The 14,025-nt window shown below is 45.2% G+C and overlaps 1 protein-coding gene across 2 annotated transcripts in view; it reads right to left on the bottom strand.

Moving 5' to 3' along the window:
• LOC135370070 (uncharacterized) overlaps window positions 1-14,025 on the bottom strand; it is a 255,687-nt gene that overhangs the window by 190,573 nt on the left and 51,089 nt on the right. The window contains exons 2-5 of one of the 2 annotated variants that reach the window (XM_064603765.1): window positions 6,136-6,204; window positions 5,943-6,073; window positions 2,585-2,625; window positions 1,502-1,607 (exon numbers count right to left, since the gene is read on the bottom strand). In XM_064603765.1, the coding sequence (XP_064459835.1) occupies window positions 1,502-1,607; window positions 2,585-2,625; window positions 5,943-6,073; window positions 6,136-6,204 (347 nt within the window). The remainder of the gene's footprint in view (window positions 1-1,501; window positions 1,608-2,584; window positions 2,626-5,942; window positions 6,074-6,135; window positions 6,205-14,025) is intronic. The other variant, XM_064603766.1, reaches the window with a different exon arrangement.

Raw genomic sequence — 14,025 nt, 5'->3', positions numbered from 1 at the left:
AGGGATGATTTTTGAGACGCATCTGCGGGAAGCGCCCAATACGGCCTCGTGCATCCACCGTTTTCCAGCCAGCCTCACACCCAATGCTTTTGCAGCCAGCACAAGCCATACAGGAGGAAAACGATAGTAGAGAGGAAACACGCGTTCCGTGTGCTTCCTTCTCTCTCTCTTGTGCGGTAAACAGTTTTCAAGGTTCTTCCCCGGTTAGACGCAGCTGCGCTTTCAAAATGGCTGTGTTCACGAGAAAACAGCGTAAATTAACGGTGCAGGGTATGTGGAGATCAGTGGCGTAGCCAGACCTCAAAGGTAAGGGGGGGGGGGGGTCTCGATACGAAAACTCGCTCCCCCCCCGCTGATCGTGGGTGAGACAACACACACATACTTCTGCACACCGCAAAATGCGGTTGAAAAAAAAATAAGAACGAAAATAATTGATTTGGACGTTCACAATACGATTACATAGGCTGTTATGTCCAATGAAGTTGTGTCATGAGATTGTAAGTGCTGCTTAGAGAGACGCCATGAACTGCAAGAACTTTCGCGATCGTCACACTGGTCCCCCTCGCCCCATATATTATTTTCTCGTCGGATTTGCACGATTTGCATGGATCGGGTTGTGGCAGGTAGGGGGGGGGGCTCCAGCCCCCCCCCCCCATCCCCCCCGTGGCTACGCCACTGGTGGAGGTGGAATTTACCCAGAAATTTCCTGACAACAATGTGTGATTTCTTGACATGTCCATTATTTTCTCTCAAAATGTCGCCTGCTGGTCATACCAATACAGTAATACAAAAAAAGCATTATTTCTATTCTCCGGCTACCAGCGAAAAATCGTCAAAAGCAAAATTACAAACCAGCCAAATCTGGTTTGCTAATCCCCTATGAGCCGTTGTCTCTCATCATGACCTCTGGCTCAAGGAAATTATGTTGCCCGGGCAACGTTGTCTCCTGTCGAGGTCCTCTTTGCCGCCCATGACCTTCTAGACACCTTCTTGAACCGTTTTTGAATGATCATCTGTTGCTTGTTGAACGCTGTTCGTGAATCTGTGCTTCATCTCTGTGCTTTCTTTTGCCATGTGAAATTCCAAGCATCACTCTCTTTGATTTCTGGTACTCCTGTTCTCAGTAGGTTTGTAATTAAAATACACTTAAAAATTTTGCCCTCTGTGCCTGGATGGTATTTGTATAAATAAATTATGTGTAAGTCTGAAAAATTAGCTTGAACTTTTCATTCCGGTGCGGTGCAAAACGTTAAGTCGCTGAGGCTGAAATCTGCTTTGCAAAATTTCCTTTTTGCTGAAGCATGATCATTCAGTGTTTTTGTAGTCACAATCGTTTTATATACATCGCAGGACCTGATTTTGAATATTCGTTCGCCTGTGGCAGATGATGTTGGTTCCTGTACAGGTCCCAGAGCCACACATGCATAATTTAGCGCTGTGACCGAACAGTAGGCAATCTTTAATATGCGCCATGTAGAGAATATTGTGTTGCAAAACTTACATTTGAATGAGATGACGGGTAATGAACTCCACCGAGCTGTAACTATTTGGTGCGTCCCACATTAGAAGCAACTTATATGCCATGCACAAAGACGCGTAGTTCTGAGCTGCATATATGAAAATACACACATCGCAAGGCGCTTGAGAGAAGAAGCGTACAATGACACTTGTTATCATTTGTAATCAATAGTGGCCACTGTGGTCACTAAACGTTTGAAAGCTGCGAAACCCAGATGCAGATTGTACAGTCATACATAGGCGTCCCAGTGGCATAATAATACACATATACTGGACTGGGGATCCCTGAGAGCTGCGAAGTGTGCTTAAACACTGTATCTTTAAAATAGCTCATTAACATGTTTATACGCTGGGGGGCTTTGCATCCTCGTCTACTGGAGCCCTCTGTGCCGTTCATCACAATCATTTTCCTATTTTTGAGTCTAACATATCGGGGAGGAGCAGTGCAAAAGCAACCGTGCAGTCGGGTGCGAAATGGAATTATTGCCTGTGCATCTCTCGCGCGAGCACAGCGGTCGATGTGCAAAGCAATTTTTCCTCATGCACCTAACCTAACCCAATCTTAGAAGCACATTTCTCTGTGTGAGAAAAAAGCTACAATTTTGAACCTTGATGCTCTCAAAGGCCTTTGTGGATCTCTCGTGGGGACTGTAAACTGAACAAATGAGTCGTAGAGCAGATAAAACTGGAGCTCTTACTCAAATTACGAATGCTTTAGCTCTCATAGTTTTCAAAAACCCCTCCAACACTAGTGGGTGCTATTTCCGACCTATCTGCCTGTCGGGCTTATGCTTGGGTACACGAAGAACCGACCAGCGGCAAAGTGGACGCAGTCAGTTGGAGAAGCAATGAAAGTTAACTAAGGAAGCTCAAAGGCAGGCAGAATTACAATATCAACTGTCTATGTGGCCGATATGATGGCACTAATCAATGAGTAAAGGATTTCTCAACAATTACTATGTGTACACGCAAAATACTTTTCAACATTATTATTATAACAATATAATAGGGAAGCACCAACATTAGGTGGTTTGGTTGAACGCGTAGTGAAAATATGTGGTCTTACTTGGAGTCCATCCGTAGTAATCAGAGACGCTCAGTTCGTCGCTGAAAGAAACAAAACGTTCACCGAGTATTAACAGCAGTGATTTCTTCAATTTATATGTTAAAGTACGGCAGCTGAAAAGGGCACAACAGGGCAGTCTCAAGCCCACATCCTTCCAAGAACATGAATGGTTGTCTCATGTGAAGCGGAAATGCCGATGACATCAGCTTCCGTTCCGTGTGTTGCCACAAAGCTGTGGATAAGTTTCCTCGTGGTTTTCTGCAGGCACGACACTCCTTGTTTCTGTGAGCAGTGTACATATCCAACATAACGAGGCACCGCGCATAGTCAACCACCGCCTAGAGCACACCGACGTGACGTAGCAGTTACTCCATGTTCTCACATACAGCGCTCTGCTTCATAACGATAGAAAAAAGCGCTTAAAACCTTGCGATGTTCACTGTCTTAGCATTTGGGACTGTCTTATCTGATTTATCACTTGCACAGTGGGGCATACAGCACTCCCCGTTTCCCACTCAAATCTCTCGACATCTCGCGGCAACATCATACACCGGCATTTCCATGCTCGCCATTTGCAAGTCTCCACTTCGATACGGGAGAATCCGAAAGAAAGCAATCCCACAGCTTTAGCTGAAGCAGCACTGGAAAAGTGGGCACGAACTCAACATCGGCAAACGGTGCCTTCCATCGCTTCTTAGCAGTGCGAGGAGGAAAAACAGCGCTGTTTTCCAGTGCCATAGAGTAAAGCGGTGTATGTGGGAGCTAGTCCTGAAGTATCTGCCTGAGACGAGCCGCCATTAGTCGAATGGGCAGCTACTTGTAGACAGGGAGAACCTAGGCTTGAAATCGTCTGTCACGATTGGCTGACGTTCTGCCTGGCTGCTGTGATTGGGGGACATTACATGTCTACGTGCGAGCGTGTGAGAAATGGCCTTGTATATGTAGGTGGCGGTATAGTAGTGAAGAGGCGACAGGAAAGAAGAAAAAAGGACTGAAGTCTAGAGCCGGTTTCAATCCCATATAAAAAAAAAAAAAGCCTGGATCCACTGTGGAACCAGCCTGGAAAAGCCATTCCAGGCTGGAGCTGGGCTGACCAAGGCTGTTTTATGCTGAGTCTAGTGCTGTTTGAAGTTTATTCGGAAGCTATCCAACTTGTATTTGCAAACCAAGATGGTTCCCTGCTGGAGCCGAGCTGGAAATGGGATGATCCAGCGAGTACGCTGGATTGTGTGGGGTCCTTCGCTGAGAACGCTCTGAAGATCAGTGACGGCCAGTAGTTAACTACATGCAGTTAAACTACTAGTTAAGCTACCTGATTGTATTTAAAAAGTAGTTATCAACTACTTGCAGAAATGTAGTGGCAACTACTAGTTAACTACAGTAGCTAGGTTACTGCAGGCGCCAACTACTTCCGATTTTGCCGCAAGCTTTACGGCACAATTGTGCTTCCGACATTTACCTTGAGCTACTTGTTTGATGAGAACGGAGGTGCAGAACAATTGTGCCATGCATGTGTACTAAATCTTCACTTTTATCACTGCTTGTGATTCATATCTACGTTCCAAGAACACTATAGAATGGGATTGGTGTTGATGGATAAAGTAGTTACAAGATGTAGTTAAATACATTGCAGTAGTTAAAGGAGTCGTTTTAACTACCACCCCTGAAAAGTAATTAAACTACTAGTTAAACTGCTCCATCGCGAAGTAGTTAGTAGTTATAGTTAATAGTTATAGTACTAGTCATAGTTCCCGGTCTGTCAAACCGAAGCTATAAAAACAATGCTCTCATCGTAAAATGTGACCAACCACCATGGGCATCAACTCAGAATCTGCTTTGAACTGGGAAACGTCGGTTGTGGTGTTGGCGAGTAAGGTGCAGCCAGGTAATTTAGGTGTTTCCTCCTGCATTTCACATTCGCCGACCGTATAAAAGTGTGAATGTCTTTGCGTTTGTGTAGTCGTGTGCTCTGTTATGCATTTTGTTCCTGAACCCGTGCACGAGCTCTATTACGACACAGGGTAAGCGGAGTGTGTAGTACGGTTGATTCTCAAGTCCTAAATCTGAACCAAGAGGTGCAGTAGTGACCCGACACTTATCTATAGCTATCTGAACTGCATTCATAATGTGTCATTGTCCCGCTTGCATGGGACGAACTTACTTTGTCGGACAGTTAAATGAGAACGAGCGACTGAGAAGTGACCTTTGTGATTTCGCACATGCATGTATCAGACTTTGCATAAAATTGTGTGATATCACATGATTGTCTCATAGTATTGCCACTGTTGCTGCATGTACACTATTTGTAGCATACCTGTTATCATACCAATTATGGGGTGTTAATTATTATTGTTAAAATAAATATGTGAATTTATTGCTGATTGTCACTTTATAAATCTGTTAGCGTGTTTCGAGTTTCTGCTTTGTGCAGCAATTTATCTTGTATAAGTTGCTTCTACTTGAGCGGAACCTCCTGCCTTGGAACATTGGTTCGCGGGTCCAGACCCTCGGCTTGGGGGAGGGTTTTTTGTCGGAGCGCGAAGTGGGGGTGGGGGAAAAGGAAATCCAATGTATAAACTGATGTTTTGGGGGGACGATCGCCCCCCCCCCCCCCTTGGGTACACCGCTGGTTCCAACAGAAGGGCTGAAATGGAAGAGTTCCTATATCGGAACCCGATAATCCTGATAATAGCCTGCGTCCACTGTGGTACATGTTCGAGACCACTCTTTCTCCGGCTGGATGCCGCCTGTTTCCACCCTGGTACAAGACCGTTTACAGGCTAGAGCCAGTTAAATTCCAGGCGGGAACGAGTATGTTTCAGGCTAGATCCAGTCATATTCCAGGCTGGAACCAGTCCAATAATCCAGCTGAAATTCGCACAGCATTTCGAGCAGGAATTTTTACTAGGGATCGCGCGTTTTTAAAAACGACGCTCTTTGATCGGGAGCAATTTGCGAAAAAATTCTCGTGTATTAGTTTCGCTACAGCAAAAATCTTTGGTATGTTGGGGAAATTCCATAACTCTTTATTTACTACTAGTTCACCCCTTTAGTACCTTAAGTTTTTCGTTGAAAGCGAACTGACACCTTCACGTCCACCTCTGATACCAGAGGCGCCTCAGCCATTCCTGTTGGTTCACATAAGCACGTGACTCCTGAAAACGTGATGTCACAGCTAGGTGAGTTTCGCTATTCGCAGGTTTACGACCGTTCCTCTTTTCTCTCTGTGCGGCACAAGCTGGACGCTAATGCGACAACCCCTTCAAGTAAGTAATAAGCAACAATTGCTAAATACGGGTTTCCGTTATGGCACACAGGGGAACACTGCCCAAAGAAAGAAATGAAATGCAGTTCCTACCTTGTAAGTACAAGCACGATATCAGCCACGTCAGCATAAATGTTGAAGTAGTAGAACAGGTTGGGGTCAACTGGAACGATGACTTTACCGTTTTCGCGCGGTAAAAGTCGCTGCTGGTCATGCGACGAAAGCTGTAAATGTTTTTGCAATCAATATTAGCCACTGATGAAGGAAAGCAAAAAGACATCCATACAATGGTTGTCCCAACAGCTTTGAGCTTCAAGGGACAACGGAACTTGGACATCTTCGTCAACAGCGTAACCTGGAATATAAGCAGATACAAGGCAGATTCAGCTGAACGAGATTTCGTACCACACAACAGGCGGCGAATTAGCTGCTACAGAACCCAGAGGAGGAGGCCGCAGTTGATTTGTCGGGAATGGATGCATTGCTCTATACAGAACGGACTCTCAGCGTGGACTCTGGTCTAGTTTGTTTACATTCGTAACTCTGCAAGGGAAGCTAGAAGGCCAACGAGATCGAAGAGAACACGCCAAGCGGTGCAGCGAGACATGTTGCAGTAGGTGAAGCAATCGCCTTAGGCAGAAATTAAATAACCACAGCGTAACCGCTGTCTGGAGTGTTACTTTTGAAAGGCTACAACTTTGGCTATTCTCTGCCATATTTGTGACGCCTGGACAGCCCTGACGAGAGTCAGTTGCCGCTTTACAAAATTATGAATGACCACAGAGAGAACCCAAGCAAATGACCAGCTCGCGTGTCGTGGTTCCCCACAGAGACAGGGAGGTGAAACGGGTTGGGTTTTCACTACTCGTAGCCACATACGCCGCTCCTATAGTCAGAATTGCTTCGCTGCGCTAATACGCAACTTAAAAACAGAAATTCAATTATGTTAGAGAATATGGGGCATAAAGATTGGCGATCACCCTCATTTGCAGCCAGTGTAACCAACAGCCTGTGTAACTAATGAACGGGAATGTTTCAGGCCAAAATTGCAGTGATCTTGGTTCTGCTAGCAACTGGAAGAAACACTGCTGCAAGGTTATGCTTCGGAAGGGACAAAAGAGGGGTTGATGCTTGTTTCAGTGTGGGTCGCCCTCGGTGGCGTGTCCGGCTGCTGATCCTAAGATTGTGGGTTCAAATACAGCCGAGGACGGTGGCAGCTTGGTGGAAGGGGACAAGATTTTGGTGCACATTGCAGAACCCTCAGGAGGGCAAACATTAATCCACAGATACCACTGTGGCGTCGCTCATGGTCGCAGTTGTCTGGCCACGCGTAAAGTCACGAATTATTTTCGTACTGTTTTCGTATGCGAGCGCACTGGTTGCAGTTTTTATATGTTTGAAAGATATCAAAGCCTAAAATGTTAAAATTTGGGCAGACGAAGACGTTCCAGGCTTCGCTGTCTGACGATATCATCTCAGTTAGAGAGTCAACCGCTATGAGCCTCAGACCCTTGTTGTGATAACCTACAGGAAGGACAACGAAGAGCATAAGATGAAATAGATTGTGAATCATTCATTCAAAGTGAATCATTCCAGTACGATTTGAATTGGTGAAACACCGGGATAGTGTGAAAGTCGCTGCTGTGCTCATCTCAATAGCGTCTTAAGCATTTTCTGTATAGCTGACATGTGAGTGACTATAGAATGCTGACAAATTGCTAACGCACTACAACAACTTTATTGTGACGATGATGACTCTATCCCATTAAACTTCATAATCTTATGAGAATGTTATGAGGACGTTGTCGAGAAAAGTTAGTGTTGTTTTTAGTGCAGAGTGTTGGAGGCGTTATTCGGACCATGGACCAAATAATTTTGCCATAGTGTGAGGGCGAGACTCTACTCGATTTCGAGACACTGAAAGTGCATATCTGAAGGTTTGGTAGTGCGCACAATGGGGAAAGAGGTGTTCTAAGTCCCCAAAGATTTTCCATGACTGCATATTGGAAAGTCCAGTGGTCGCCAGTGGTAACGGCAGTTATCTGTAAAAGCCACATACAATCGCATCCCATGAATGAATGTTGCATTTTACTTTTTTTTTTATTCTTAGGAGGTATTTCGTGACATCGGAAGAGCGACTGTTCCAGCGAGCATCATATGTCCCCAGGCAGCACAAGGTGCGCTAATATACGTCTAAGAGACATCTAAACATCGACTTGGGAGTGTCTATCTGACTACTAACGAAGTACATAGCTCGCTCCGTATCCATCCCCGAGACGTCCCCTGGCACGAGTAACGTTACGTAAAATAGGGCTAATAGCCGTATAAGTGTAGCAGGGATTTATACGTTTTTTAGACCAAATATCTGAAATGGGACACTACTTATATACCCAATGAGCCGTCAGATACGGGGGTGTTCAAGTAAAACTGGGACTTTTCATTTTTCGCAAAAATAAAATGAACTTACGGGCGAGAAATTAGTTTTATTTTTCAACGTAATCTCCAGCTGCACTAATACACTTGTCCCAGCGTTTCATGAGGGCTTGGATGCCCAACAGCGTAGAAATCCTTACCGGCGCGTAGCAGCCATGATCGGACTGCATTCTTGACGTCGTGATCGCAGCTGAAGTGACGGCCCCCAAGGAACGCCATCAGTGGCCCCAAGAGATGGAAATCGCTGGGGGCGAGGTCTGGACCGTAGGGGAGATGTGGCAGCAACTCCCAGCCAAGTTTTCGTAAGGTGCATGTCGTGAGATGCGCAGTATGCGGGCATGCATTGTCCTGTAGGAGGACTCCTTTTGTGATGAGGCCCGGCCGCTTTTGCTTCAGCGCCTTATGCTCATCCCTGAACACCTGGCACTCATATGCACTATTGATAGCGGTACCACTGGGCCGAAAATCAACATGAAAAATGCCAGCCTTGTCCCAGAAAACCGTGTCCATGACCTTACCCGCAGACGGGGTGCTTCGGAACTTATTGGGAGCTGGCAAGCCCGGATGAATTCCACTGTTTTGATGCGCGTTTAGACTCAGGAGTGAAATGGTGCACCCACGTTTCATCACACGCGATGATCCGATCAAGGAAGGGCTGTCCTTCAGTGTCGAAACGGTACCTTAGCTCTTGGGAGATTTCGAGTCTTCTCTGCCGGTCAAATACGGAAAGCTGCCTTGGGACACAACAAGTATTAACTCTCCGAAACTGGAAGTGTTCATGAATGATGGCGTTCAACGTTCCCACAGAAAGGTCGGTCTTTCGAGCCAGTTTGACACATGTTATCCGTCGGTCCTTGAGGATCAGGCGCTGCACAAGTTGGATGCTCTCACGAACTCTGACACTGGGCTCTGAGCCGCCCCTGCCGGGATCGTCTTGCACTAATTTAGGGCCGTCTCGGAACCGTTTGCACCACTCAAACGCTTTTCTGCGGCTAAGTGTATCGTGGCCATCCTGGAGTCTTCTGTGAATTTCATATGACTGTACGCCTTCATTCACGAGAAACTTTATGACAATTCGCTGTTCGATGTGTGCGTTCACCTCGTTGTCGGCCATCTTGTCCAGCACGTGTCTTCTGTTTTGAACAAACTTTAGACCACCACTTGGTGAACTCGGAGGCCTGTCGCGTGTGAAAATGACGAAAAAGAAGTAGCGCGAGCCATTTGTACGCTCATGACACAGAAAGTCCTAGTTTGACTTGAACACCCCTCGAACATGGACTAGCTGTGACAGCTGTATCAAGTGTTACATGTGTATTAGCTCTATACATAGACATGTATTTGTGATGTCTAAAATTATAACGCATTTAGCAAATTATAACAAATTATAGCAAGGTTTCCAGCAGAAAGTTTGAACCGTGACACAGCTTTTAGAATTCTATCACGATTTGGCAAAGACAATCGATGAAGGTTTACAAATGATGTCGTGTTCGTGTTTCACTCGTGCTTATGACTCCATTCCTCAAAAAAAAAGGGGAAAAAAAGAGTAAACTGCCTACCAACCTTAATAATGCGAGGCCTGTTAAATGAAAGAATCATACCTTTCATCTTGTCAACATTTTGGGAAGTTGGAGCCTCTAGTTCAAGGTTGTTAGATGTAACATCAGGGGTGCATAATATCCCAGTTAAGTCCGAATGTGAAGACTGCATATTATTTTATATATTTATATCATATATATCATATGTTTTTAAGTCAAATGTTGCCATGCCAGTACTGGACAGCTGTTTCGGCCTTCTTGGGCCTCTTCAGCGGTACGCAGGCAGGCAGCATTTGACTGGACGTCGTCAGAAGGTCCCGTAACACGTGATTCCTCCTTCCGGGTGAGGTAACTCACCAGTCAAAGCCCAGTGCAAAGCCAGTGAAGTATACTAGGGAAAAAATAGCCGGAGCTCTTTGGCTGCACTTATATGCTATACGTGCAGCCAAATAGCTCCGGCTAGTTTTGAGCAGTACGCAGGCAGATGAGGCCCAAGAAGACTGAAACAGCTGTGCAGCACAGGCATGGCAACGTTTGACTTACAAACATATGCTATAAGTGAAGTCCAAGAGCTCCGGCCATGTTTTTCTCTAGTGTCATGTATATGACTAGAGTTCCGCGTTTTCGGTTTTAATCGAAAAACGTCGAATACAGAGGAACATTCAAGGGACCATGACAGTTAACTTGTTGCATACGCCCAGCTTAAAGGGACTATCGCCTCCGGGAACGTGTGTATGAGACCCATACCATAATGTTCGGTATCATTTCACAATCTACTTGGCCAAATTTCTCTTTCGAGAATGCCTTGCATATTGAGTAAACGAATTTTCGATATTCCCGCCGCCTCTGAAGCGAAGGAAGTCCAGCGATAGTAACATCATGATGACGTAACGCAGCCGCACGAATGGGAGGGCTGCGCAGACGACAGTCGCGGAGCTCGTCTGCTTCGGGTTTGAGTCGCCATCGTCGCCATTTACCTCGCGAAAAGTCATCGATAAATACGCCGACTTCCGCTTGTGATTGCGAGTTCTGACGCGACCATGTCGCGTGAAACACGATGTTACGTTCCTGGGTGTACGAACACTTCCGGCGCTAACCCAGAAGTGATATCCAGAAGCCGAAGGACAGTGACACGAAGCGAAAATAGGAGGCAGTAGTCGCCAGCAGACATCCTGACGTACAAGGAGAAATACATGTGTTCCGCGTTTGTTCTTCACACTTTGCGGAGGATGCTTACATGGAAACGGATCTTCTACAAATCCGACTTGGAGTTCCGAAACGAAAGCGGCTGAAGGCTGACACCGTGCCCACAACATTTCCGGAACAGGTGGGTCACAGTTCTCGTATATGTCAAATGGGACCCGCAAAAGGACATAATAATTGATATGATCTAGTCCTGAAAAGCGTGCCTGCAACACAGTTTACACGCTTTTCTCGGCATTGACACAGCCGGCGAAGTTCGATTCCTAAAACTAAGCAATATGGAGCTGAGATTGCCATTTTCGTAATGCTTGCAAGAAATGTCGCTTACCGATGGGATGGATTATTATGAGAACATATATATATATATATATATATATATATATATTAGGAAGGGGCGTATGCACGTTATCATTTAGCCGCTCGTCATATACGAACACGAACGGCGCTTTGTCCTTTGTGGGCTCCCATTCAGCGAGCAAATTTGCCTCATAGGTATGCATGCTGGGCGCGTGAGGTTTCATTTTCTCTACAGGATCAATGCATGCTGGAAATACAGGTTGCATGTTTGAAAAACAAGTGACAACTTTATTTTGAGATTATGAATGGGGAGTTTGTCGCCATGGGCGATACTCTACCCCATTGCTTCTCATAATGTGGAGTATGGAACAATATGAGTCCCTTTTCATCAGAGGTATCTGTACAAGGAATGGTTTTTCTAGGAATAAGAGTTGTGAAAACCAATCTATTACATACCTTATGAGACGTTGACTTATGAATTGGAACCACAAGTAAATAGTTTCGTTTACAGGTCCAGTCCACCAGCTTCACTGAACCCAGTGCAAGTGGTGCGTACCGTAGAAAAGCTCTTATTAGGCATTGCTGCACTCATGCTTCCGCCTATCTGTTCCAGTTTAAAATGTTTTTGTCGTACTTGTTCTATATACCAGGCTGTTACAGTGATAGGTAGTGATACCGTGTTTGCATTATAGATGTGGAAAGGATGAAATCAGCAAGCGATGCTGGTGAATGTTTCAGCCTACAACAATCCATGTCATCAGCTGGTCCGGAAAATGGTACGCGCCCAAGTCATTTATGCTCACTCTTGATGAAATCCATGGTGGCTAAAATGAATGCATGGGCAATTATTCTTGAGATTAATAGCTTCTTGTAAACACAGGAGAACAGTATCACCTTATATCCCATATTGTTTTTTCATGGCTGTATTGCATAATTATCTTTCTGCATTTCTTGTATGTGTCATGTTGGTATTGCTCTATTTCTTCAGTGCTAGTGCTGGATGCACAGCCCCTTGAACCATTTGTGCTCTACCAGATAGTCACCCAATATGGGTTCCATTACACATTAGTACCGCATAAGCCAGAATCCGTAGCGCGAAGGGTTCAGGACAAGCAAACACAAACAGCTATTCCGACATCCACGCTTGGTAATATTGTAATATCATTTACTGGGAACAGGCCTCTTACACACGTAGCCTACTACCAATTTGGTTTGCAGGCACTCAAACTAGGGTTCCACATGCAAAGTAGGGAAAGCCAGACAGGCATGAGCCTTCCCCTTCCAGCTCCCTTCTGTTAACATCATCCGAACTAGCAGCTTGGTGTCCAGAAGACAGCAACATTGAAAGCGTGGACGTCTCTGCAGGACATGCTTCCATGCAGCATATAGGTGCACCAGCATTTGAGGAACTGATGCCAACTGATATGCTTTACATGCCTCTTTCGCCCGTCCACTGCTCCACCTCAGCTAGAGAAGAACTTGATACCACATTGGGATCTACATGGTATGCCGTAGTACAAGTGTATGATATTTACTTGTTTGTATTTAATTGTTAATAGCTCTGGTGATCTAGTGATTACAAAGAGGAAAGCTATGACGTCCATTTAAGTTAATATGAATTACATTCGGACCTTTGTGAGGCAAGTGTGACAGACCTACAGCATATTTGTCTACCCACAGATGAATATTGCCTCTTGATGTGTTTTACTATCCATGTGGAACGTGGTGAGCCTAAACAGCTTGCACGTGCAAGCCGTTTAGACTCACCACCTTGGGGTACCCCATCACGAAGTTGCTACTATCTGTGATCGGGTATGAACCCATGATAATTGAGTCAGTAGGTGGACATGCTACCAATCAATCGATGGGGGCCACCATGAAATGAATACCACAGATGCTAACAGCATATGTTACAACAGCAGGCAAGGTAGTGGATAAAGCTTCAAGACAAAAAAGCTTCAGGAGGGACTATGAAGCACTAGGAAGAACAACAGACATATACAGGGATAGCTCACAGCAGCAATATAACATGTAACACAGACATGACAGAAGCCATAACAACAAAATGCATGGGAACAGAAGCGGTAAGGAAGCTGTGGCCAACAAACTAGACCACCATGACCACGCTGGGGAACAGGTTATTTTAACCTTGGTGAAACAGACCTACAGGGAAGGATGTGCAGGGATTTTATGAAAAAATCATCCTAGAAACAGCACCGCAAAGTGTGCTGCCCTGACGACTGTGTAATATGCCGTGCATTCCAAGACATAGATGCCTTCCTAATGCAGTTGAGACTGAATAGCGAAGGCTTTCTACTTCACACACAGCATTGTATTACACATATGTGTTTCGCAAAGGTGAATAACTTCTTTTCTTTCTCGATTGTAGCCAGCCTGATCCGAAGGACGTGACGGTTCACTCATCTGAATTAACAGAGGGATCAGAGACTGAAGAGTAAGCTTTGCACTCGAAAACCGATGGGAATTCTTACATTGCAACACTTTTTTTCCTAGTGACGAATATGAGAAGGGATATGAGGGACATCATTCTAAATCCCATGTGCATCGAACGTAAGTACATCATGCTCCAGTATGCTATGTTTTAAGACATAGAAATATGTGATTGCTTTTCAGGCTAAATCCAGAGGAACGTCTCTTCCTGGTGGCGGAATCAAGTCTGCGAGAGCTCCTGTCACAGTGTCCTTGTG

Source organism: Ornithodoros turicata, chromosome 10 (assembly GCF_037126465.1).
Source record: "Ornithodoros turicata isolate Travis chromosome 10, ASM3712646v1, whole genome shotgun sequence".
NCBI classification, from domain to species: Eukaryota; Metazoa; Arthropoda; class Arachnida; order Ixodida; family Argasidae; genus Ornithodoros; species Ornithodoros turicata.
Note: the sequence above shows the minus strand (reverse complement) of the source record. Positions and strands in the feature narration are given on the sequence as shown.